Source organism: Panthera pardus, unplaced genomic scaffold (genome assembly GCF_024362965.1).
Source record: "Panthera pardus isolate Hobbes unplaced genomic scaffold, ASM2436296v1 HiC_scaffold_3, whole genome shotgun sequence".
NCBI classification, from domain to species: Eukaryota; Metazoa; Chordata; class Mammalia; order Carnivora; family Felidae; genus Panthera; species Panthera pardus.
The window spans coordinates 4,802,008-4,827,889 of NW_026526876.1; the positions used below are offsets into that span (position 1 = coordinate 4,802,008).

The 25,882-nt window shown below is 53.4% G+C and overlaps 1 protein-coding gene across 1 annotated transcript in view; it reads right to left on the reverse strand.

Moving 5' to 3' along the window:
* Positions 1-22,933, reverse strand: part of LOC109245836 (heparan sulfate glucosamine 3-O-sulfotransferase 3B1-like) — a 39,597-nt gene extending 16,664 nt beyond the window's left edge. The window contains 1 exon segment of the mRNA XM_019413397.2: positions 21,911-22,933. Coding sequence (XP_019268942.2) covers positions 21,911-22,464 — 554 coding nt within the window. The 5' untranslated portion in view covers positions 22,465-22,933.
* Between the last annotated feature and the right edge of the window lie 2,949 nt (positions 22,934-25,882).

Sequence of the window (25,882 nt, forward strand, 5' to 3'; positions counted from 1 at the left end):
TCTGTGGATTTCCTTCTCCACTTCCCACCGCTTGGGGAAAAAAGCCCGATTCCCACCCTCTTTCTAAAGTCACAGCAACGTTTCTTTACTCCAAGTGAATTTATGTTCTTTTGACGTCTTCTCAGAACCACAGGTAACACCTGTCTGGTTCTCTCATTAATCGTGAGTGAAATAAAGGGCGTCTGGGTGGCTCAGTCTGTTAAGCATCCGACTCTCGGTTTCAGCTCAGGTCAGGGTCTCTCTCACGGTTCGGGAGTTCGGGCCCTGCATCCGGCTCTGTGTGCTGACAGTGCAGAGCCCTCCTTGGGATTCTCTCTCTCCCCCTCTCTCTCTCTCTCTGGCCCTCCCCTGCTGTACTTTTTCCTCTCTTTCTCAAAAAAAGTAAAATAAAAAGAAATCACCGTAAGTATGTTTTCAATAAGGGAGTTGCAAGATAAATGAGATTCTGTGCGCCTGAATAAGGGGCAGTGGGAATGAAAAAGAGTAGCTAATTCAAAGCCATTTTGTAGGAAGGAAAAGAGAAAAGCTAGCAACACAGGACAGAGATGGGAAAAGACGTAGCAGCAAGGATCGCCTGCAGTTTTTTTTTTTTTAATGTTTTTATTTATTTTTGAGAGAGAGAGAGAGCACACAAGCATGAGTGGGCGAGGGGCAGAGAGAGAGAGAGAGAGAGAGAGAGAGAGAGAGAGAGAGAAGAGGGAGACACAGAATTGAAAGCAGGTTCCAGGCTCTGAGCCATCAGCACAGAGCCCGACGCAGGGCTCAAACTCAGGAATCACGAGATCATGACCTGAGCCACAGTCGGACGCTCAACCGACTGAGCTACCCGGGCGCCCCCAGATCATCTGCAGTTTTTAAAGCAAGGTTGGGGGGGGGGTGCGCATGGCACTAATGGGCTCTGAATTCACGGGCATTAAGTTGTAGCTTCCCACAGAGTGATGGGGGTGGGGGGGGGAGGAGTCAGCAGCAAAACGTAGGTTCTCACCCAAGAAGTGTTTTAAACAAACAAGGATTTAAGTTTTTGTGTCCATATGTATGTGTGTGTGTGTATATATATGAAAACAGAAACGGAGAGAACGCAGATAACTATACCCCCAAATTTTGGCTAGAATTCTGGCCCGGAAAGGCCAATTCTGGGCAGGTGGGTCAGCCTGGGGTGGGCGGGCAGTCTCTCTGGGAGGCGAGCCAGAGGCAGGGTGCCGAGAGTGGGCCGCCTCTCCCTGAGAGGCTCAGTGGTGTTCTCCATTCACGGACAAAACCAAATAAAGGCCTTTAAGCTGCTACTTTTCCAAATGAGTCCATTTCCAAATCCCGGGGGCTGGGAACACAGGGCACTTAAGCCCCTGAGCAAACACCACCTAAAGGAGAGAACAAGAGACGTGTGGCCCTCTGCTGCCCCATTAGCACGTTTGGGAAATTAGTGTAGCTCCAACCCCTCCAAAGGGCAGTTCCCCTGCTTTCCCCCCCCCCACCCCCCACCCCTCACCCCTGTGCTCGCTAAACGCGCATTGATTCATTTGTCATTCGGAGGCAGGTGCCACTACTGGGTAACAAGTTGAGACTCGGAATCATCTGAGTGTAGAAAGACGCTCCCTAAAGCCGGGGCCCCACCCATCGGTCTCCACGAATCTGGACTCTTTAGGAGACAAATATAGTATCCGTCGGAGGAAGGACTCCCTTTCCCGGGGTGGGAGACCCCTCAGCTCTTATTCAGAAGGCAACAGAAATATCCCAACACAATGGTGATGACCCCCCCCGCCCCGCCCCGACCCCAACAGCAATGTCCCAGCCACCAGTCTGCTGCTTTACCGTCGCAAGTCCAACTGGGATGGCTGGTGTATTAGGTCAGCGGCCAGAGCCCAGGGGACACTCATTCTCCGTCCATGTAATATCGTCAGCATCACGCTTAGGCCCTGTGAGCTTTGCTCACCACCCCCCTAAGGTTTTGCCTACAAATGGGACACACCTCCGTATTTTAGCAGGGATCCCCATGATGGGCTGGCTTAATGATGGGTCTACGCGTGGCCTTGGGAAGCCACAAAGACACTGATCACTGTAATACTCAAAGTTCAGGCAACAGAAAAATGACTGGGGGCGCCTGGGTGGCTCAGTCGGTTAAGTGTCCGACTTCGGCCCAGGTCACGATCTCATGGGTCACAAGTTCGAGCCCCGTGTCAGGCTCTGTGCTGACAGCTCAGAGCCTGGGGCCTGCTTTGGATTCTGGGTCTCCCTCTCTCTCTCTCTCTCTCTCTGCCCCTCCCTTGCTTGCGCTTGGTCTCTTTTTCTCTCTCTCTCTCAAAAATAAATACATGTTAAAAAAAGAATGAAACAAAGAAAAATGACTGCCTCTGGTAAAGAATACACGAGCTTCCTTTTTGTCAGAAGATGGGTCTCTCGTCGTCGACCATGAGGAGGTCAATTCTGAGACCGACTCCGCACTTTACTCACCAGAAAGGAATGTGTCTCCAGGATCTGGTTGCCTCTCCAACACCAACCTTCTCAGGGGCCATCTTTGAAATGGGCAGGGTGCGCCATCTTTGAAATGGGCAGACTGAGGCTGGGGGCGGTTAAATGGGGCCGCCCCAAATCAAACACGGGGCAATGGCAGAGCCTGGCCTCGGACATCAGAATGTTCAGCTCCGGATCCCACTGTCCATCCCAGTTCTCGACACTTCTAAGGGCCCCCAGGATTAAAAGGCTCCAACACAGCAGTCATCCACCTGACCCACCGACCCATCTGGTATCACCCATCCGCTTCCTAAAAGGTTTCCACCTTCTCTCCTTTTCTGATGATAAGAAATAAAAAGGCTTGGTTTTAAGTTAATTTGGGGAATTACATGGGGCATAAGTTATAATGAAATAAACCTACTTGCATTCAATAAACGTGTGTGCGCGCACACGCTCGCAGAGAGATTAACTTAGAAACGAGGAGCTAAATAAACCTCTTACTGGTTCCCTGCACTCGTGCTCTTATGCTTTTTATTCGAGTTCATTTCTCAACTCAACCCTACTGAAACAAATGATCACACAAACGAAAATAATCAGATTAGCTTCTCCCAAGCATGGCCCTAATTCCTCTGTCACTGTTCCCGGTGTGCGCTCAAGCCTTTAATTTCTTCAGCGGTGTCGGCCTTCTGCAGGAGGAAAGCCCTTGCCCCAGATCCTAGGACCCGTGTGACAGGGCAGCGTGGCTCAAAGCGGCGGGCCCAAAAGGCTCTGCCGGTGATAGGCGCCCTCCTGGCTGGAGTGAAGGAAAGGAGACTCAGGATTTTTCTTGGTGTGCTTTACAGGTGTCCTAGGCAGACGCACGGACCCAAGGTTATCTCCTCGGCTCTCCTTCCCTTTGAGGAAGCCAGGCGTGAAAAGGAAAGGCGAGCTGGTTCCGAATGTCCAGAGGCCAGAAGGCACAGCTCAATCCACCTCTGGGAGCGGGGAGATCCAGGAGGCCGTGCCAGGCTGAACGAGCCTCCCAAACCCAGAAACAAACAGGCTGATAAATGAGGGCTGCGAAACCGCTGAGCTGAGCCCCGCGAATCAATTCAATAGGCTGCCTCTTCTTCTAGCTCATTAACTATTTGAGATTACCATCATATGGGGAGTAGCCTCTCAGCTGGAAATTAAATTAGCCTGGCTATAAACCAGGAATGCAGACTGGAAAAGTATCTGATGAGCAATTCCTGGGGAAAAAAAACAAAAAACCAAAAAAAAAAAAAAAAAAAAAACCCACACCACCAAATGCTCTCCTCCCAAGCATCATTCCCATTCCCCTCTGGCCTTCCAAGCTGGTCCCCTTCTTTGCAATGGCCCTTTTTGGGGCCGTAAGAAAAGACAACGACGGCAACAGGCGCGAGAGCCTCTTACTCTGGTTTTCGGATAAAACCGGGGTTGCTCCTGGCGGAATCCCGAGAGGGGCGGCTTGGGACTAAACGATCGGAAACGTGGCATCCAGAAAAAAAAAAAAAACAGAGAAAGATGGCTTCGGATGAGTAAAGAAGAAAGGAAAGGGGGTGGGAGGAGGAGAGAGGGAGGGGGGAGGGGGGAGGGGGGAAATCGACACATACGTACCCCCCCCACCCCCCACAACCCCCCCCAGGGGTCGGTGCAGAGGTACAACCTCCAGTAACAAGGGCGGCAGGCACTAATTGCACACCCAGAACAGGTGTGTGCCTGCCAAGCCACCTCTTAATTACCAGGTTTGGCATTTGGGCACCAGCCGCCCGGCCCTGCTCAGCTTCTAAGAATCCTGGAGCCGAGCGTCCACGGAGCTGTTCTGTTGTAGGTCCGAAGAGCCAAGCGGTGGAATTTCTAATTACATGGCTTTAGGCTTTACCCTAATGAAAGGCTCCATCCAGACAAGCAAAAAAGCAACCGGCTTAGGGGACGTGGGTCCCGGAACACATCCTGTGAGCATCTCTGGCAATTGCCGGGTTTTCTGGGCGGCTTCTCTTCTGATCGCTGGCGGGAGCGATGCCCGTTGAACGCTACTCGACGGCATCTTGTAAATCCCGCTTCCAAGTTGAAATACTTGAGAGAGAGAGAGAGAGAGAGAGAGGGAGAGAGAAGGGGGGGAAGGTGCGGGATAAACAGTGCTACCAGTGGCACTTTGAAGTCATGAAGTTAAGGCTCACTCACCAAAGACATCAATCCTTCTGACGCTGTCCTACCCTAATTATTATGTTTCTCCTCTGCCCATCCTTCCCCACATCCACACCTTTTCATGTAGACCTCCTTGTCTTTCCACGTGTATTCCTTCTGCCAAGAAGACCCCTTTCCCCGCACGGTCTGCACACAAACTCCTATTCACCCGTCAAAACCTTAACTAGGGTGCCCCCTCCTCTCTGAGGCCTTCCCAGTAGAGATCCTTCCCCATCCAGAACAGGTCTCCCTCTGCAATCTTTTCCTGCCTTAACCAGGCCTCTTTTTTTTTTTTTTTTTTTTAATGTTTATTTATTTTTGAGACAGAGAGACAGAGCATCAATCGGGGAGGGTCAGAGAGAGAGGGAGACACAGAATCGGAAACAGGCTCCAGGCTCTGAGCTGTCAGCACAGAGCCCGACGCGCGGCTGGAACTCATGGACCGCGAGATCGTGACCTGAGCCAAAGTCAGACGCTTAACCGCTTAACCGACTGAGCCACCCAGGCGCCCCTTAACCAGGCCTCTCCTTTGTGCATCCATCAAGGTCCACTGTACTTAAGCCATCTCAACCCCTACCCGAAGCCGCACTCTCCCTGGCCAGTCTCTATGGGGTGGTCAGGGTTTTTCTAAAAAAGTAGGTCAGATCCCGGCCCTCCCATTCACAGAGCCCCCAACTGGCATCCTCATTAAGAACATAAAGAGCTTCCTCTCTGTCCTCCCCCCACCCAACTTCCTTTGATCTCTTCACTGTGGTCACAATGCCTTCTCTGGGGGCAGGTTCCCACCTCCTGGACCCTCGGACACCCCCTCTCTTCATTCAGGCCTCTCCTCAACATCACCTCTTGAAAAAGACCCCCTGCCTAAAATTAAAGCAGCTCTTTCCTCCCCGCTAACCCTCCAATGCCCCGTCCTGTTTTATTTCTCCTCTGGCTCTTATCAGTGGGAGTATTCTAGTTTTATTCGTTCACCTGCTATGCCTTTACTGCCCGCCTCCCCAGGAGAATGCAAATTTCACGAGGACAGGCTCCGGCCGGGCTGATAAACACACAACAGCATCTCAGAAATGAACACATCTTTGCAACCCCGGAGTCTGGCACAGGATCGATGCTCCGTAAATTAATCAGATCTGCGCAGCCATCGGGAACAAAAAGCAACACCAGTGGATGGTCACGTGTACCCGGAGCTAAGGGAAGCCCTCCCTAGTTCTCCATCCCTGCGGCTGGGCTCCAGGGGACACGGTCCTCAGGGCTGTCCCTGACACTGGCTTCCTCCCGGGGGTCCCCTCAATCCGCGCCCCCGAGCACAGAGAAGCCCAAGGATTTTTGCCATGGTCGCAAAACAGCACCAAATCCACGTCAGAGTGTAAGTGACAAGCAGCTGGAAGCTTCTTCATGGCGCTCACGTGCGAAACGCTGAGTGGGGCCGAACGTGTAGGACCCAAAGCCCACGGCTGGGCCTGAACGGTGCAAACGCTCGGTGTTATCTTTCCCTGCAGCCGGACCTCTGCTGTCTGCTCGTGCGGGGTACGCACCTCGAGCTTGGGGGACCTACGGACCATCCATGTGCCACAGGTGGAGGCCGAACAGCCACAGGGCACAGGCACCCCCTCCCGCCCACAACTGGCATCCCCGAAAGACACCATCTGGGTTCAGATGAGGTGGCTTCTTTGATCAAAGACCTTAAAACGCACAAAAGCTTAAGTCCTGAGGAAGCCAGCACATGTGCTCCCCGGCAAATGCTCTTTTTATAGAACAGACACAAAAAGCCACGGGCCACATTCTGTATTTGTTTCCAGCTGCGACAGGAGGAAAACACAAGGCTAAGGATAACTGTGAATGACGGAACCAGACGAGACAGAGGGAAAGAAAGGCAGAGGGAAGGAGAAAGGTGCACGGGGCAGACCCCTCATCATGAGCCCCCCGGCTGTGCTCTCCTGAGCCCTCCCCCTGCCTCCCCGCACCACCCCCCCCAGGGAAATGCAGCCCCTAAGCCACATGGGACGGATACCTGCAGTCACTTTTCCATGCTGACGTGGGCAAGGCTCCCCCAACACTTCAATTCAGACCGCGGAGCAAAGGCCCTCCGGGACAGTCATCCAAATTACCCAGGGAGGCAGTAGGGAGAGGTGGGGTCTGGAGTAAGTGACAAAGAGAGCCCCATCCCTTCTCATGAGTACCCCGGGGAGCAGATGCTTGCATGGAAAGAATTCAAGTGCAAAACTCACGTAAGCATCTGTAAATTTCTTCAGTAGGGGAGGCTCAGCTGCGTGCCCCCCGCCCCCCCAACAAATCCCTCTGGCCAGTAAGATAAAGGCTTCGCTCCCCACATAACATTCAACTTCTGAGCCATTTTCCTCTCCCAATCCCGACACTCCCTCTGCCCTACCCCATCCCCTAGTGCTCAGCCCACACCTCTTTCTACCATCCAGATGCCTTGGCCAGGGCTTGGCGAGAAGTCTGCCTTACTGCCCGACTTCCAGAAGGCCCCACAGAAAGAGAAGACGGGTATTAAGTATCTCGCTAAAACATACGTAACTTTATAGGAAGGGAAGCGCGATAAGAATGAAAAACTAGTCAAGTTCATGCAGTGGGGGCCCCCACTCTGGTGTGAAACGGTCCGCGCCTATAGACCACGTGAAAAGCCCCCGCCAGACATCCCCCCCTGTAAGCGAGAGCCCAGGGCAGAGGTGAGGGAGGCGATGCAAACAGGTGTTAGAATGTCCCCAAATACAAGGAGTCGATGGTAAGCGTATCTGCAGATAAGGTCATTCTATCTAGCAAGTTTAGAGTGCTTGGAGGGGAAAGCCAGATACTCCTGTAACTTAAGTTTGGTACAAACAGGTAAATTAATCCCCCTCTCGCTCTCCGTTAAAAGGTTCCACTCGCCTTCTTTCCCAGGGACACCTCATCTTCAAGTTTCCTTCCTTTCCGGTGCCGTGGGTAGTAAGAACACTTCCAAGGGTTCCCCCTGGGCCCCAGACAACAAAAGGGAAAATGCAAGGTTGTTTTTGTTTTGTTTTTTAAAGTGATTGGCTCCCTCTGCAGCTCGAGGGCGCTGATGTTTATGTGCGGCTAGTGAACGGTTATTTCCCAGAGAACTCAGCCTTCTGTCCGGGGCGTGAGCAATCCTGCTCGTGCTCTGATACAATAAGATACAATTCACCCTCCACCCCCGCCCCCCTGCGCCAGCAAGCAGAGACGGGGCCCTCACCTTTGAAAGCAGACATAAGCTTCTTGGAGGAACGCTGAACCAGCAATTAGCCTGCTCAGGGCACACCAGCCGGGCGAAGCCTTCTAAAGAAGCTTGCAGCGAGACCCGACTTGAAATCCTCCTGAGCAAGTCGGTTTCCCCTGGCCTCAGCCTCAGCAACTTTCCGCCCGGGCTGGCTCCCCTGATTTACCGCGACCCACCCCCGCCCCTTCTCTTTCTTTACTTTTTCTGCACTATCACCCTGGGGAGGAGGAGGCGGGCGGTTAAAGGGATGATGACACCTCAGGTTGTTTTTTTGTGACGTTTTATTTTTCAGAGAGAATGAGAGAAGGCAGGCAGGAGAGGGGCAGAGAGACAGGGAGACACAGAATCCGAAGCGGGCTCCGCATGGTAGCAAAGACGCGAGGCTGGAACTCACGAACCTCTAGATCACGACCTGAGCTGAAGTCGGACACTCAGCCGACCGGGCCACCCAGGTGCCCCCAGGCACATGAAGGTCGTGACAACTTCACAAGCAGGAGAAGCATGGAACCGAACTTCAAATAAGAAGGGGCACCTTTTTATTTATTTTTTTTAATTTTTTAACGTTTATTTTTGAGACAGAGAAACAGAGAAGGAACGGGGGAGGGGCAGAGAAAGAGAGGGAGACACAGAATCTGAAGCAGGTTCCAGGCTCCGAACTGTCAGCACAGAGCCTGACACGGGGCCCGAACTCACGGACCGTGAGATCATGACCTGAGCCGAAGTCGGACGCCCAACCGACTGAGCCACCCAGGCACCCCAAAGGGGCACCTTTTTAAAGGTGGACAGAGAGCGCACAGGGTCCGGGGTCAAATTCTTCAAAGTGTAAGAAACCCTGGGGACCTGGTCTGCTAATGTACCCCAAAGTGGCATCAGGACAGCACGGCTTCATGGAGTAACAGGTGATACTGAATGAAAAGAGAATCCTGTACATGGTGGGGGTGGGGGTGGGGGTGGGGAATGCCAGCTCCAAGAAAAGGAAACAGATTTTTGTTTTGTCCCATCTGGGCTTTTTTTGGTTTGGCTTTGTGTTTTGTTTTGGGCCGTAGTGCTTCTCAGCACCTTTAACGCCCGAACATGGAACCATTTCTTCCGCGTTATCACCTATTCATCTTTCCAGAACTTTCTGTTCGCTGAAGGAACTGGAGACAGTACTTCTCAGAGTGTGGCCGGCAGGCCACCTGCTAACCGTCCTCAAGAAGATAAATGCTAACACCGGACAGTCGGCATTTAAAGCTATCACTGAGTGGGGCGTCTGGGTGGCTCAGGTGGTTAAGCGTCTGACTTCAGCTCAGCTCATGATCTCGCGGATGGTGGGTTCAAGCCCCGCGTCGGGCTCTGTGCTGACAGCTCAGAGCCTGGAGCCCACTTCAGGTCCTGCTCAGCGAACTCACTGAGGGGTATAGACCAGCATGCGTGTTGCACAGGGCACGAGCTGTGTACTAGTCACGAGAAGTAGGACCACACATCCCCAGTGGACTGGGGAAATACGGGCTCACCTCCGTAGTACATGAGGGGATGCTGACGCCAAAGACACAGAGCGACTTCCCGAAGATCACAAAGTCTGTGGGAAAAGGTTGACCCCCCCAAAACATCTTTTAAATAGAAGCGGGTCATTAGAACAAATTTGACGACGAGGATTCTGATTTCAAATGGCCCCAGCGAGCCTCGGAGCTCCGTGCAACCTCTCTCTCCCAGGATTTTTACAGAGGCGTCCGACGAAAACCAAGTCCAACGAGAAATGGCTAACCCCCAAATCTAACGAGAACATCCACGACGAACGAGACGGAGGGAATTTAATTCTGAAATAGTGCGTACCTGAAAAACGAGGCGAGGGGGTGGGGGAAGGGGACAGTGTGCAGCCAGCACTCTGGCACTGACCTGACCCAGGACCAGGCAGGTAACAGACGAGCGAAGCCCAGTGGGAGACAGTAAGGAGCAGTGAGGACTGTGTCAAACGGGAAAAGAACACGCCCCCATTCACAGGTGCGGCTGCCTTCCGGTTCCAGCCAGCCGTTGGTCCTGCCCTTTGTGAAAGAATCGGAAAACCCGGATTTGCTTGCCAAACTTCGGAGTCTGTCAATATCAGCGATGAATTCACAGGTTTTTAAAACGTTGCAAGTATTCGCTCGAGGATTTCATGTATATTAAGTTCCACAATGTGTGATGGTGGAATGTAGGAGGGTTGGTATGTCCTTGGGACAGGGACAGTGACTGGAAGGGGGCACAAGGGTGGCTTTGGGGGGGGGGGGTGAGTTCTTAAGCCCCTATTACCTCAGGATGTTGACTTTGTGAACATTCACCAGGCTGCACATTCTTGGTTTGAACACTTCCTTGTAGGTACGTGAAGTAAGAATCTGACTTAAAAAAAAGCCAGGCCTCTAGATAAAATAACGCGATGTCTTGGATTTTCTTCAAAGCACGCAGAAAAGAGAGAACGCAACACTTCTTAGCAACGAAGAAGGGAAGTCTTGGAAAAGGAGAAAGGCAATACTGAATGAAAAGACACTGAATGAAAAGAAAATAAGCAGAAACTAAAGCCACGTTGAGAAGATTTTAAGTGCGCGATGTTCCTACAGAGACCACGGTCTCTCTGTGGTTTCTGCCCGTGTAGGAGTTCTCTGAACGGGTGCTTGAAGGAAGACGATGCCATCCCGAAGTTCCTTTGTACACAACGGGTCTTGGCATGGGTAAGCGGTGGTGACCTGAACGGCCAGCAAGCTGCACAGTAAGAGCCAAGTTCTTGGACAAGGGCATAAACTCAGCATGGGCCAGGTCGGCTCTACGGTTAAGACCTTCTCCTGCACAGCGGCCGGGGACAGTACAAAGCAAGAGGTCTCCGCTGGTAGGGACAACGGTGGTTAGGGTGTCAGAGAACGCAGAAGGAAAGCAACAGGGCATAGGGAGAAAGCGGCAGAGTTCAGTCATCCTGAGAACCAAGAATTGGGGTACGGTGGTGGTGGCGGGCAGGCTCAAAGAACAGGTGAAAGAGAACAGGTTGGTAAGTGAAGAAATGGAGGGAGGTTGCGGTCAGAAAAGGGGGATCAAATACACAGATCTTAGCGCTAGAGTAGGGGCTGCAGGGGTGATGTGAAAGTGACTGTGACATAGGTATCATGAAAACTGCCATCTATCAAATGCCCGTGCCATTCCAACAGAGCTGAGGCTGACGAGCGGGTGTGGGCAGAAGGAAAAGTAGGCACGGGGACAGAAAAAGAGAGGGAAACTATAACCTCGGGGATATTTTAATGTGAAAAAGTCTGTGTGTCTTTGTGGGGGTGGGGAGGAGGGAAACAAGAGAAGAGATGGCTTGAAGCGGTCCCCTGGAACACCAGGTGGAATTTCCGCCATGTACAGGAGCTCCAAGATGGGGCGTTCGAAGGGCCATCTGGGAGGGCTTTGGGTTCAAGAGGTTGACCACCTGCAGATCTAGCTGTAGGACCTTAGGCAACCAATCTCTGAGAGTTTCCCTTTCCTCCTCCACCATGTGGGGGGGGAATCACACAGAAGCATCACTCCCTGCACACAGCAGGCCCTCACTCACTAACGCTGAGCCATTTTTCCCCCCCCTACTGTATCACATAGTAATGGACGCTCCCTCTCCTTCCTATCTGCTTAGCGGTCTTTGGAAAGCTCCTGGAAAGTAAACTGTACAAAATCACATTTCAATTTTCACTGGTTCATCGAACGCTTCCCGTTCTCCTCAAAAGGGTTTTCGGAATTACCAGTGATTTCGCAGGACTAGCGATTTTAATTTCGTTTTAACATTTATTCTTTTTTTTTTTTTTTTTTGAGAGAGACAGAGTGTGAGCAGGGGAGGGGGCAGAGAAGAGAGGGAGACACAGCATCCGAAGCAGGCTCCAGGCTCTGAGCTGTCAGCACAGAACCCGATGCAGGGCTCGAACTCACGAAGTGTGAGATCATGCCCTGAACCGAAGTCAGACGTTTAATTGACTGAGCCACCCAAGCGCCCCAGGACAAACAATTTTTTAAATCAGTGCTTAAGTTGCTTTGCGGCGTCTTTGAACCTGTGGATTTTTTTAGTTCCCTGGTTCAAACAGGCCCCTCAAGGACGAGTTCACGTCTCTCGTATTTCCATTGGCTGCCACGGATAGCACTTGAGAAAAGTGAGTGCTACAACAGGGCATTTTTAGGGCAGTCGTATTATTCTGTAGGATATTAAAACGATGGGTGCATGTCATTATACGTTTGTCAAAAGCTGTAACAGGACATCAAGAGCAATGTTGTAAACTCTGTAAGTCCTAACGTAAGGTAAGGACTTTGGATGATAATGATGTGTCATGCAAGGTCATCAATGGTAACAAATGTACCATTCTGGTGATGCATGGGGACAGTGAGGGGGGCTGTGCATTTGTGAGGACAGGGCGTACCTGGGAACTCTGGTCTTTTCACTCCATTTTGCCGTGATCCTAAAAATGCTTTTGAAAGATAAAGTCTGCATGTTTTTTAAAAAGCAAGCGCTCCAGGCACCTGGGTGACTCTGTTGGTTGAGAGTCCCTCCAGCTTCGGCTCAGGTCATGATCTCACGGTTCGTGAGTTCGAGCCCCACGTTGGGCTTGCTGCTGTCAGCACGGAGCCTGCTTCAGATCCTCTGGCCCCCTCTCCCTGCCCGTCCCCTGCTTGTGCTCTCTCAAAAATAAATACACATTTTTTTTAAGGTAAATGCTCAATAAACCCTTGTTAAATGAGTGGGAAAAAAAATAGGTCAGCATGATTTAGGAGAATGTATTCTTCACTGACTGCACAAAAAGGCTCAAAATGGTCACCTTTGACTTCTTCCATTTGAGTGTTTCAAGTCAGTGACAAAGTAGCGATCGGCTCTCCTCCCCTATTCTCTGTGCTCACCCCTCCCCCCCACACCCACTCACCCACTTGGGGCTTCTGTAAAAGCTCTGGGCTGGGAACAGGATGTTTACTTCTTTGTGTATCTGTGTTAACTGGCAGCACTAGCATATGCTAAGTGTCTGGAGATTTCTGGAACAATCAGCCTGGAGGGCACCAGGGACCCTAGGAACAGCACATCAAGAGGAATGGCTGGGCTGAGCCAGGTCTGGAAACAAGCAAGTTGGCGGGGGAGGGAGAGGCCTTTCAGCTGGGGGGAAGGAACTGGGAGTGATCTGGGGGTGTAAGATTGTCCTCTTAATTGTCTGCTTAGTGTGTCTTCTCCCCTGGGGAGACCACTTTAATGGACCCGAGATCCAAATCCTGCATTTCTTCAACAACTCCTGCAGCAAAGAGCATTGTCTTAGGCCAACGCCCCGTTCTTTTAATACAGATCATCTCCTACATCTCTGCAAAAGATCCGGCCTCCAAAATAGGGTCTGCTCCAAATGCACGACAGTGGTCCCAGTGCATGGTGTAAATCCATCGTGACAGGAGGCGTTTTAAGGTGGTCCTTCGAACCTTCCGCTGCACTAAACAAGGGTAACCTTGTGAATGTCCATATGCAGGCTGGGGGCTGGGGGCAGAAGGGCGCTCCGGGGTTGCACACGCAGAGCCATTCCAACCGCCTGCGGGTAGGGGGCAGCTGCTGGACTCAGGGCACTGTCGGGGGGCGGGGGGGGGGGGGGGTGGGTCGCTGAGCCACCTGGTCTCCGTCCAGCAGAGACTCAGGAATCAGAAGGGGCTTGAGTTATTTGCTTTTTCCTTAGCCTCCTCTCCTCCCCACCCGGGGCCTTTTCCACCTTTTCTCTTCATCCTGCCCTTTAACCGGCCCCATTCAGGAAAAATAAAGCTAGTTTGGGGTGCCCACGGGACCTGCTGACTCGCATTCCAGGCACCCATTACAGAAGTGAGTGAACCCAAGAGAACACAGTTCCTCCCCCAGAGAGAAAGAGAACACACGTGCTGCTTGAAAACGGACTCTGCTGATTCACTTCTTTCCGAGCCATCTCATCCCCTTCTCCTTAAAAAGGCAGTTTCCTCGCCCATCTCAAGAACTCATTCATTCCGCCCGCGCCCCGACAAGCCAGTGATTCAGCGAGGCCGAGGCCGATCTGCACCCCCAGCTCTACCCGACGGAGGCATATACTTCGAGAACACACACCTCCCCTCCAGAAGGCAGGGGAAATTGTGCCGGAGGGGTCCGAGCACACAGAGGGCGGGGAAAGAAAGGAAGCGAGCAAACGGACCCGCCTGAGCGCCGGGATGGGAAGACGACCAAGGCTCAGGACCCGCTTAGCCCCACCCGAGGGATGGCTGGCAGCGGGGAAATCCCGCCCGCCCCGGCTCTGCCCGCCCACTCTGAGCGGGGCTGCCTCGCAGGCGGAGCACCATTGGCCTCCTGGAAACCGTTCGGACCAATCAGCGCGCGGCCGCGGCCCGCCGGCACCCTCCCCGCCACCGCGAGCGCGGGCTGCTCCGCCCGGCTCGACCCAACAGGTGAGGCTGCAGCGGGGCGCTCGGGCTGGTCACGTGGATGCAGCGGGCGACCCGCGGGGGCGGAGGGGCCGCCCCCGCCACGCCCCCGACAAGGGAAGCTCCGCCATCTGTCTCCGGGGCTCAGCGATCCTGGACCAGATGTAGTGATCCCACGCGACACAGGGACCGTGCTGACGGATCCCAGCCGCGGAGCCATTTTCTGTGCCACCTTCCAAGACGCCGGGTCGAGGCGAGCGCTCGGCCAGCTCCCCGATGGTGGCAGACACGTGGCCGCGCCGGGGGTCTTTGTGGGGCCATGCCGGACACTTCTGTCATCAGATCTTCCCTCCTGCCCCTCCGCCATTCAGTCGAGGGTGTGCGCGAGAAATCTGCCGCTTCTCACTTCTCTTTCCCATATATGTATATTTCTTTCACTCTCCATTTGTTGCCCCCAAGCTTCACGTTGCCCAGAACAATCTAACAGCACTGTATGAGTTTCTGAGCAAGTGTAACCCTGTGCACTGAGTGTGACAGATTGGGGGGGGGGGGGGAACAGGGGGTCTCAATCCTCCGCCCCCAAGCTGCTTGAAGAACACATGGAATCATTCACACTCTTGTCCAAAGCGTTTAAAAATACTGATCCCTTTGCAAGACAGGAGTCCAGCCTGGGCTTAAATAACAACCAAACCTGATGCTACACCAGGGTCTTCTTTTAACACATTTGCTGAATTTAGGAGAAAAATATTTTATCCCAAGAGCTTATCTGCTCCGTAACAAACATACAAAGTTAAAGTCCCAGTGAATGTATGTATGTACATACATACTTTTATTACAATGCAAGTAGAAAATCCCAGTTGCCCTCTGTAGTGCCTCTCTAACCGGATCCACAGTCCTACCAGTTTCTAAAAGCAACTCTCTCTGGGGGGCGAACACACTGTTCAGTACAGCTTTGCTATTTAAACATGTTACACCCATGATGCAATGAGGTAAAATTTTTCGAGTGACCCAGGAATGTAAGCTATTTTTAACGTTTCAAGCCACAAAAGTGTGTGTTTAAAGAATTTAAGATATAGATATAAGGGAAATCAACAACTCCTCTCTATCTGCAAAGAAAATGAATGGGTTTTATTAGCATTAACAGTATTTTGACACACAGCCTCTTGGCTGCAATGAAAAATATTTACCATCATGTTATTCAAGCTGGTAATTGCTTCTCCCTTCTCAACTTTTCCCCATATCTAAATTCAGAAAATATATATAAAATATATAAATATATAAAATATATATATATATATATATATATATATATATATATATATATATATATATATATATACATATACACACACACCGATAATACTAACACCAGTTTTATTGGGTGTTAGTTTTATTTTGGTATACTTTGAGAGCAATCGGAGATTTCTACCAAGGTAATCTTTTAAATATTAGAAAAAGCTTCATGCTCAACTTACAAGTAGCTTTCAAAGATACCAGTATCTCATTTCTTCTCCGTCATGGTAAATGTTTTCATTCGAGGTAGGCACCATATTGTATCCATTACCCTTGAAAATATGCCACATACTTCGGGAATTCATTTTGCTGGGATTCCTGACTGTCCCAGCAGCCTAGCGCCGAAATTTCCCTTACTGTCTGAAATCACCCACTGTTAAATGAGAGAGGTAGCGCCCTATTTGGAAACTAACTCTATTCACAGCAAAAGAAATGCTCATTATGCGCTGCCTTTCGAGTAGACATTTTGTGTCTCTGTCAATCAAGTGAATTTCCATGTTCATAGAGTGAGGACACAAAGTATTGAAAAACTAGTGACACAGAAAGCAGTCTTGCAAGCGATCTTGGGTCACTTCTGAAGCTCTAAATAAACGCCACTTCCTGGATTCAGAACACTAGTGGGCTGGGTTTTTGTTTTGTTTTTTTTCTTTTTAAATTCCTGGAGCACTTTTAATTCTAAGTAATGTTAGTGATTAAAAAGGGTCAACTTGGGACGCCTGGGTGGCTCAGTCGGTTAAGTGTCCGGCTTCGGCCCAGGTCAGGATCTCAGTCTGTGAGTTCGAGCCCGGCGTCGGGCTCTGTGCGGACAGCTCAGAGCCAAGAGCCTGCTTCGGATTCTGTGTCTCCCCCCTCTCTCTGCCCCTCCCCGGTTCACACTCTGTCTCTCGCTCAAACATAAATAAAACTCTTAAGAAAAAAATTATTTAAGGGCCAACTTATGTAATCAGAAAACCTTATATCCTACAACGCATTTTAAACAAAAAGGTAAAACCAGCATATGCATTTGGAATGAGGTTGTGTGACACATTGACTTTTTTTTAATCTCAAAAAGTTTTGCTTCAAACAAAAAAATAAAACACCCAAACTAGAAAAACAGCTGTGACAGATCACTTCAAAAATCTCAAACAATACAACTTTAGCTGGGGAGATGTCTTTATAAATATTAGTCTCTATTAAATGCCACGTTTTTAATACTCATGGCTCTGTTAAAAAGGCAAAATCTAGTTTAGTCCACACTTAATTCCTAATTATGGTATCTTATTTCGGTAAATATGTTTTAAGGCATAGGCTAATTTTTTTTAAAGGCCTGTTCAACGATGCCCTATCACTTGAAAGAGAAGTGTAATTCCTACATTTCAGCATTTTTTTAATCTAAAACAAATAGGTTGCTATTAAATATTGACTATTTTATTAACTCAGAGCATCTGGGGAAACACTTATGATTAGGTTAATTTATGTTATATTTTCCCCTCAACTTGTAAAAGATTAATCAACCATTTTATGGTCTAATTTAGGTGCCTAATTAAAAACAGAGTTCAACACATGCTGCACTGTCTTGCTAATAAATCTTGACAGCTCTGTAACATGATGGTTTGTATTTCAAATTGTTGCATATAAATGGAGATTTTTGATCTTCACCCAGCAGCTCGAAGTGAGTTGCATATTTGGTTTGAACTCCAGGACTGAGAAAGTGCAATTACTTCAAAAAGGATTATCTCCAATCAGATCGTATCTTAAATTTCCCTCAGTGAAGACAGAAGCGGTCCTTGCCACCAAGTTTTCAGAGCTAGTCTAGGAAAACAGAGGAGAAATTAGTTTCCTCGGCACTTGGGAAAGCGAAGTGTAGGAAAAGTTGCTATTTTCCGCTGCTGGCTTTCAAGTCAGAGATTTCTGAAGTTACTGGGTGTTAGAATCTAATTCTAAAGAAATCTGCTCCACGAGTTCGTTTTAACTGTCTTCTGGTTTGGTAAGCGCAAGTTTTCAGTTTTGATTTGGGGGACGGTTTTTTGTTTTTTAATGAATAAATTCATCCCAAGAAAGTTCTGGAACATCTTATTTTAACTCTATGTCCTCCCACACACCCCCCTCCCCAGCCTTAAAAAAAAAAAAAGGCAAACGGAAGAGAATAAATCTACTCTGTAGGGACATCATGTTTTCTCAGCCTTTGTTATTTGAGGATATTTTTGTAATTTTAATGACTCCTCTGGCTCTGTCCTGTGCAGGCACAGAAATGAAACTTCTATAGTGATAGAATTATCCTTACTCTAGTTTAGAAGCCAACATGGGATGCAGCAACTCTCCTATTCTGGGGCTGATGTAAGTGAGCAGTCTACACTGAGGTGACGAGAGGTGCAAGAGAAAACTCAAAACTCTTCCAAAGCTAACCCAGTTCTGAACCCCTCATCTATGACCAGCCTCCTGTCCTGGTCACTTTAAGCAAGGAGGGAGCACAGCCCAGAGTGACCTCTGGATCAGAACCTCCTGGGTTGCTATACTAAGCTTTGTCACTTTCTGGCTGTGAGGCTTTGGGCCAGTCGCTTAACCTCTCTGTGCCTGTGTTTCTTGGCCTATAGAAGTACCTACTTCACAGGACTGTAACGAGGATTAAATGTGCTAATCCTGTAAAACTTGAAACAGTGCCTGGCACACAGGGAAAACATTCAGTAAGTGTTAGCTATCAACATTATAAAACCACCCACACGCCAGACTTTTTTTTTTTTTTTTTTCCTAACGTGGCCACAGCATTCAAGTGTCAGCTTCTTTGTACAACCAAAAATGGAAAGAAGAGTCAAGGCGGGGAAAGGGTTCTGGCGCTGTAACATCTAAGGCATAGTTCTCTCAAAAAAAAAAAAAAAAAAAAAAAATCACGATAATAATCACACAATATTTAGCTAACTTAATTCCCAAACTGGGGTCATTAAAATTCTTGAAAATCTACCGAGCTTAAGCCAAATCAAAAAGAGAAACTTACTACAGAATGTACATATTTAATTTTAAATTCCAAGTTTAAAGCAGTGTTCAGAGCCTCGGTGTAGGCGGTGGGTGATTTCTCCACCTGGGGGTATGTAAGGTGCCCCCATTATTTCTCAAACACCTTCACCACCATGGAACTGAAGGTAAAGGCCGGTTGCACCCCAAGTCTTGATAAGCCAACCCACGGGGTCCTCGAAGCACCTGTGAAGTTTGGGAGGCCTGATCAGAGCAAGAGCGAGCTGGACAATGGACTGGAAAAATAAACCCACAAGAGTCTTAATCCCAGACTAAAACACGCAGGTCCGGAGCAGGTGAACCCCACTTACTAACAATTTTTTTTTTTTTTTCCCTGCAGCAGCAGGTAAAGCAGCAGAAAATTCCTGATTCCTGGCGGGTGGCAAGGTCAGCTCCGTGTGTCGCCACCCTGGTAGGCTCCTTCCTACCATGATCCCTGCAGCTCGGCCTGCTACGGTCTCATTCTGCCAAGGGTAAAAGACCTACGATCAAATCCTAAGACTTAACGCAAATCTGCCCAGGCTCTGGGCTACCGGTTAGGCCACTAGCAACAGTGTGTTATCAACCGATTAAACCTATTAACGACTTGCTCAGACACAGCCAGGACCTCGGTTCCCCCACGGACCGCCACGCCTGACTCTCGGATTCAACCATCCGTGCCCCTAGCTTCTTAGTGCCTTCAAAATGTCTAAATGCCTTCAAAATGTCTTCCCCTCTCTCCTATTTTCTGCTTCTGAGGACACGTTTTAACCAGTACGCGAACTGCAACTCTCCGGTTAATTATTATTTACAGTCTTCTGCAGTCTGCGGCCTGACCGTCCGGACACAGCGGGAGATAGATACAATGGGACACACCTCTGGCGAGGAGCTAGGCTTGGCTGAGCCCAGAGAACGAACTCCGGCCAGGGCGAGGGGTGCTCCCCGGGCACCGGATTTTAGGAAAAGCGTCGTGGGACAGGCGTTTCCTCCCGGTGTGGTCTGTCTCAAGTTAAAACGGCTGCCTTCAAAATAATTAAGTCCACACATGTGCCCAGACATCCAGAATATCCTTCATCAATTAAAAAAACGAAGTAAGCAGATGGCCCTTAAAAGCCTTGGGTTTCGTCTTGTTTTTTCTTAGAGACACCCACTAAGCCTGCGGCCCCGCCGGGCGCTGCTGGGGCAGCCCGGGACCGCGGCGCGGGGGGCGAGCCGCGGGGTCTGCACTTTGCTCCTCCCGCCACCCCGGTCCGCGGGGTGGCCGCCGCGGGCCCTGGACCTCCCGGTCCCCGTCAGTCCGGCCCCTCGGTTCCGGGAGCTGGCAAGGGAAGACGACGAGGGCTCCCGCCTCCCCCAAGTCCGGTCGCCCCGCGCCCCCCCCACCCCCTCCCCCCCCCCCCCACCCCCCGGCGCAGGTCCCGCCCGAGGCTCCCCGGCTGCTGCGCTGCCCGCTGCAGGCGCGCGGCGAGCCTTTCCAGCGCGGCTTCGCTCTTTATTCCGCAGTTTTGAGTCCATCGAAAGGAACGTGGCAGGTGGAGCGCGGCCGCCTAGACACCGCGCGAATCCTCCAGTGGGGATTTCCGTACCTGCCCCAGAAACCGCCGGACTCCGCCGATTCGGCGATTTTCCAGCCGGGTCCTCCCGACCCGGCCCCTAGCTTTCGCATCTTAGAAATCCCCGGACTGCCTCCGGCCCCCGGCGGGTTCCCCCTGAAAAGACGTTCCTGCCCTCCCGGCCCCCAGATTGCTCATCCCCGGAGGAAGAGGGCAGGTGGCGGCAGAAGCAGGAACAACAAGGCACCCGACGGCACTGACACTCGGAGAGGCCCCCACGTGGCTGCCGGGCACCCGAGCGCACCCGCGCGCTCCTCTCCGTCCGGGGCGGGGGCAACCACAGGATCCCCACTGCGCGGATGGGAGCACTGAGGCTCAGCGCCACCAGCGAGCTGCCGGAGCCCGGACGCGAATCCAGACGTCGGACGCCAGAGCCCGGCAACGGTGGGAAGCGTGACTGTCACGGCTGGCTAAACCTCGAGACTCGGGCAACTCCTGACAATAATAAAAACATGAAGGACAAAAGGGAGCGGGAGGGCAAGGCTGGGAAGAGGGGGATTTTAATCCGCGGGGTCAGCCCCCTTTTATCTTTCGCGGGGCCTGGGGGCGGGGGATGGGAGCAGGGAACGCGGGTTCGGTTCGACTCTCCCCTTTTGTTTCCCCGAAGTCCCGAGCATCTTGGGCCTGGAGGACTGCCTGCCGGCCACTCCAGAGTCACACTCGCGAGGGTTGGGGGCTCAGGACCAGAGAGAAGGGTAAGTGTAGGCCGTTGGCCGGGCTCCTGGTTGGCGACCAAGTTTTTCGAAGGCCGGAGTCTGGACCCCCTGCCCACCCGCGCCTCACCGGAAGCTCGGTCAACTCAAAAGCTCACTCCAAAGACGGGTAGCTCTGGAAAGCGTTGGGCAGAGGTCGTGATTATGACCCCAAGGGCGGCTCGCTGCCCCTCGGCAACCCGACCCCACAACCTGACCCGAAAAACGAAACTTTCTAAAGGCCCGACCTTCGGGAAAAGCACATTTCTCAATCAAGGAACCCCTCACATTCTTTGCACCCCGACGTAGTGCAGGGCCCGCGGACACACGCGTCCCGGCCCGCGCTCTCCCGGCACCCGGGCCCGGGAGGCGGAAACGAGCGAGCAGCGCCGGCGGCGCCCCGGAGCCTTCAAAGCCGCGCGCCGCTCCCGCCGGCTGCAGTGCGCGCCTTTGCCCGACAGGGACCAGCACCGCTCCACGCTCCGCGCCGCCCGCCCCGCTGCCGGGCGGAGGCGCCGGGCCACCCGCCCAGCTCGCCCTCCCGAGCCCAAGCTGCCCGCCAGCCAAGCGGGTCTGGCCGTCTTCGGGTTCCAGCCAGGAGTTCGACTGTAACAAAAAAGTTTACAGACGCCGTCGGTCTGTCCCACCCCCCTCCCCATCTGGGGAGCAGAAACCGCTCTGGAAGTTGGTCTAGGGTGGAGACCGTGACCGGCTGGGCGCAGAGCGTCCCGGCGCTCCGGGAGGAAAAATAAAATACGAGCAGATCTGGATTGGTCGCTTTGGGAAACGGCCACAGTTAAGAGGGTCCAGTCGCTGACCACCCCCCTTTGATTAATTCTAGGGGCGCCGCAGGCCACGGAGCTGCCAGACCTCCTCGAGAAGTTTCTATGGGTTGTGGCGAGTGGAGCCCCGAGCACCCGGTACCATGCCGGGGCGGGATTCCGGGCGCCGCCGCTTTATTCCTCTGTCTGCCCCACCCCGCCCCCCGGGGGTCGGAGGCTGTACCCCTGTCACTTCCCCGGCACATGCCACGTCTCCGTCCTCTGCGGGTCTGGATCGCGGCTGCCGCCCCTGCCCTTGGCCCTGCTGGGAAAACTCACCGGTACCAGGCGAGGCCCTTGTCGTAGCTGCGGTCGAAGAAGTGGGGCTCGGCGCCCACGGCGCGCACGTCGGGGTGCACGCGCAGAAACTCGAGCAGCGCCCGCGTGCCGCCCTTCTTCACGCCGATGATGATGGCCTGCGGCAGCTGCTTGCTCCCGGACCCACTGAAGAAGCTGGAGATGGGGCTGGGGGAGTCCGGCGTCTCGGGACTCTGCTCCTCCTGGCTCGCGGCGCCCTCGGCCGGCTCCCTGCCCGCAGCCAGCGGGGTGGCCGGCGCCGCCTGGAACGGCAGCCTGGGGGTAGTCCCGTCGGGACCCGGAGCCGGGGCCGGCGGGGCGTGGGCGGCGCGGGACCCCGAGCCCAGCAGCAGCAGCCCGGGCGCGGCGGCGCACGAGCCGGCGCACGAGTACAGGAACATGTAGAGCCAGATGCAGAGCATGGCGAAGAGCAGCGCGAGCTTCCTCCTCACCGGTGGCGGGGACGGCGGCGGCTGCGGCAGGAGCCGGCCGGGGACATCGAGGCAGGATCGGCCGCCGCTCAGGCGCTGCCCCATGCGCAGCCCGGGGGCGCGGCGAGGGACATGGCTCAGCACATGGCGCGGGGCCCGCCGGAGCTGTGAGCGCGGAGGGGGTTCCCTGGCCCGCAGGACGCCCGGGCGGGTCGGTTTATTGCCCCCGCGCGCCCGCGGCCGCCGCCGCCGCCGCCGCCGCTGCCGTTCTTCCCCAGGTGGCGGCGGCAGCTGTAGCGGTGGCGGCTTTTGACATGTTGCCCGGGAGGAGCTTCAACTGGAACGAAAGTCGGGGTGGCGGCAACTGCTGGCCCGAAGGGTGCTCCTGCTCGGGCAAGAGGACGCCGCGCCCCCGCTGCCCGGCCACTCCAGACGGTGCGCACGGCCGGTCGCCGGGGCTGCCTTCTCGCGGTCCTGCCCACTGAGCCTCGGGAGCGGCCCCGGCACTTCCCCGCGGAGGCTGCGAAGAACTGCGCAGGAAGAGAGCCCGAGACCGAGGTGGGGTGGGCGGGCCCAGCCTTCCGGACTGACGGGCCCGTCCGCCTACCAGAAACCCGGAGCGCTCTGCAAATACAGGCGCTCCGCTGAGCGTTCAGCAGCCAACCGGCTCCCGGAACGTGGGGGTGTGGAAAGGGTTTGGGGCGGTGGAGAGAGGTCGGAGGTTGCTATTGGCTGCGGGGCAAGGGGCGGGCTCGGGGGGGGCGGAGCCAGGAGCTGGTGACAGGAGCAGATGGTCGGAAGGATGCTGGATCGGCTGAGGGTTGGGAGAGGTCCGACCTCGCCGAGCGGTGCGGTCGTGCGCTCCGGCTCCCGCGCGCCTTTGCTCCCTCGCTGCCCTGGAGCCAGCCTTGGCGTGTAGTTGCCCTTGGGTCGGGACTCGAGTCCCGATCCAGATGTCTCGCTGGCGGGCCCGAGGGGTGTGTGTGTGTGTGTGTGTGTGTGTGTGTGTGTGTTGTACGGTAGGAAGGGGGTTGGAGGAGCGAGAGTCAGGCCAGAGATGCCTGCAGCCCTCCCCAAAGCGACCATCCCACGCCGGGGACCCGGAACAGGCACCGGTGTCGGAAGTTTAAGTGGAAAGTTTGTAAAAGGCTGTCAACTTTTTAAAAAAAGTGTTTCCTTCCTTTTTTTTTTTTTTTTTTTTTTCCTTGCCAAGAGTTGATCTTTTTCGGGCTGCGAGCTGAGATCGGTGTAAACTGTCCTCAAGAAAAATCTTCCCTCTGCTCCCTAACTGGCAGGAAAGGTCGGGGGAGCGAAGGAAGAAAATTAACTGTGAGGTAGAGTCTGGTGAAAGGCTTCGTGGTCGAAAAGGGAGTGTGAACGTCACGTGCAGAAAGTTTTGTCCGGATCTGAGTTTGTGGGGGGACCGTGGGTTTAAGAAATCGTTCTCTCTTTCCCCCTTTCCCTGAATAAATGTTAAGGCCAGCATTCCATGCGCCTGCATCTAGGAGGCGGTTTGGTCTGCTGACCTGTTACACTAATTATCAGGTGTGGTTTTCTCAACTTGGAGCAAATCGATCGCTGAGCTGCTCTTTATTTAAGCCCAAACCCAGTGGAAGCCGCTCTCCCCAGCTCTCTTGTGCAAAGGGACCCCGCGGGAGCGGAGCTGTAAACCCTCGCTGCGGAAGCGAGGGCGAGGGGGGCCCAGCGCTGCCGCATTCTCGCCCCGGCGGCTGGAGTTCGGAAGCTCGGGATGTTCAAGTTCATCCCGGTCGTGTTCAGAAAGTTTTCAGTGCCTGCACGCTCGGCTCCGGCGGGGCCAGCGGGCCTCCAACGCCCGGCTTCGCGCCTTTCCGGGACAGAACGTTCCTTCCGATTCCGACCCCAGCGCGGCCCCCGGGGCTGAGTGTCGTCCCCCGGGGTGACTCACCCGGAGCCGCCGCCCACGCTGCATTTCAGTGTGGGCGCAAACCTGCACTGCACAACTGACCTCCCTCCGCCCTGCTCGCCGGACACTAGACTTCGGCCGCCAGCCCCGCGCGCTCTCGCTCCCGGAGTAAATGTCCCCAAGCGCCCCGAGTCTCCGCAGCCCCACTCCGGCTCCGGTTCCCGAGTGTCGGGAGCACACTGAAAACAACAACAACAAACAAACAAAGACACAGCCTGGCCTTAGCACCTCCGGTTCGAAAATGTGCCAGAGGGAGGCGGCGGTGACCCGAGAGGGTTCAGAGAACCCAGAGGCCACCACGGGACCCACGCGCCCCAGCTGTGCCCCGGGCCACCTCTTTGTAACTAACTACCTTGAGCCCAAGACATTTTCCCACAAAACTGCCGGGGGGGGGGGGGGGAGAGACGGGGGGGGGGGAGTGTAATTTAGGTAGAGGATTTTCCTGCCTCTTTTTTTGTTCGCAGGGAGGATTTCTTTCCAACTTTTCTTTATCCCTGTCGCTGGGATGTTGTATTTGTTCTTCAGAAGTGACTTGTTCGCCTCATTTTAAATTTAATTAATCATTAATGTCTTTTGAACTCTTAAAACACGAGAATGCTCTTCTGAGCATCAGACCGACGGTTTATTTTGGAAATGCAAGAAGGAAAGGGTATCTCCAAAGGATGTGTCTTTCATGAATTCATACTATTGGGGGGCTAGGAGCTGGGGGGTTGTTGAGTCCAAGATTTAGGGGAGAGAGCGGTAGTGCTCTGGCGAATTGCACCTCCCGGTGTGGCTAACTTCAGGCCTGGTTGGGTGCGAATCTTACAGCTTGTAAGTGTGCGTATGTTTTTAAGGATTTTCCTAATAAAAATGGTCTGTGTCCTGAGGGTTAGAGAAGTCGAGTGGAAAAGAAAAGAAGTAGGGAATTACAAATGAAGTCGCCGGATATATTGAGGGCTTTTTTTTTTTTTTTTTTTCCGGGGGTGAAGAGGGGGAGGGAGTGGAAGCAAAAACGTGGGCATCGGAAATTGCCCCGGGCGTTCCGCAGAGCTGAGCACCCCAGAGCCCGGTCGCCGCCCGCCTCCTCCCGGCGCGCCTTCAATCCGCCCCAGAACAATGGGGGAGTTCTCGCTGCTCCCGGCGCCCAGGGGGTTCTGCCGCCCGAGGTCGGCGGGTCATCTGCGGCCTGTGCAGCGCCGGGGCTGGGCTGTGAGGCGGCGGCGGAGCAGCCAGCCGGCCCCTTGGCCCTTGCGTCCACTTGGCTGGTGGGCCCGCCGGGCTCGGAACGCGCCCCGCAAGTCCCCACGCCTGGGCTGCCGCTACAGGGTCCGCCTTTGGCCAACGCCGTCCCTCCCCCATCCCCCCCTACTGCGGACGCGGAACCCCAGTGTCACCCCGCACAGAGCTGGTGGCGAAGCTGACCGTGAACCCAGTTTGAACCCTGTCCTTAAACATCGCTCAGCAGTGCCGGGTCCCCCCACCCCCGAGCCGGGCCGGCCGCTAAAGCGCCGCCCCAAAACTGGAGAAAGGTTTACTTTTGGCGAGAGGATGCGAAATGTTTGCATTCGGAAATCCTAGAAAGGAGCCAGTTCCATT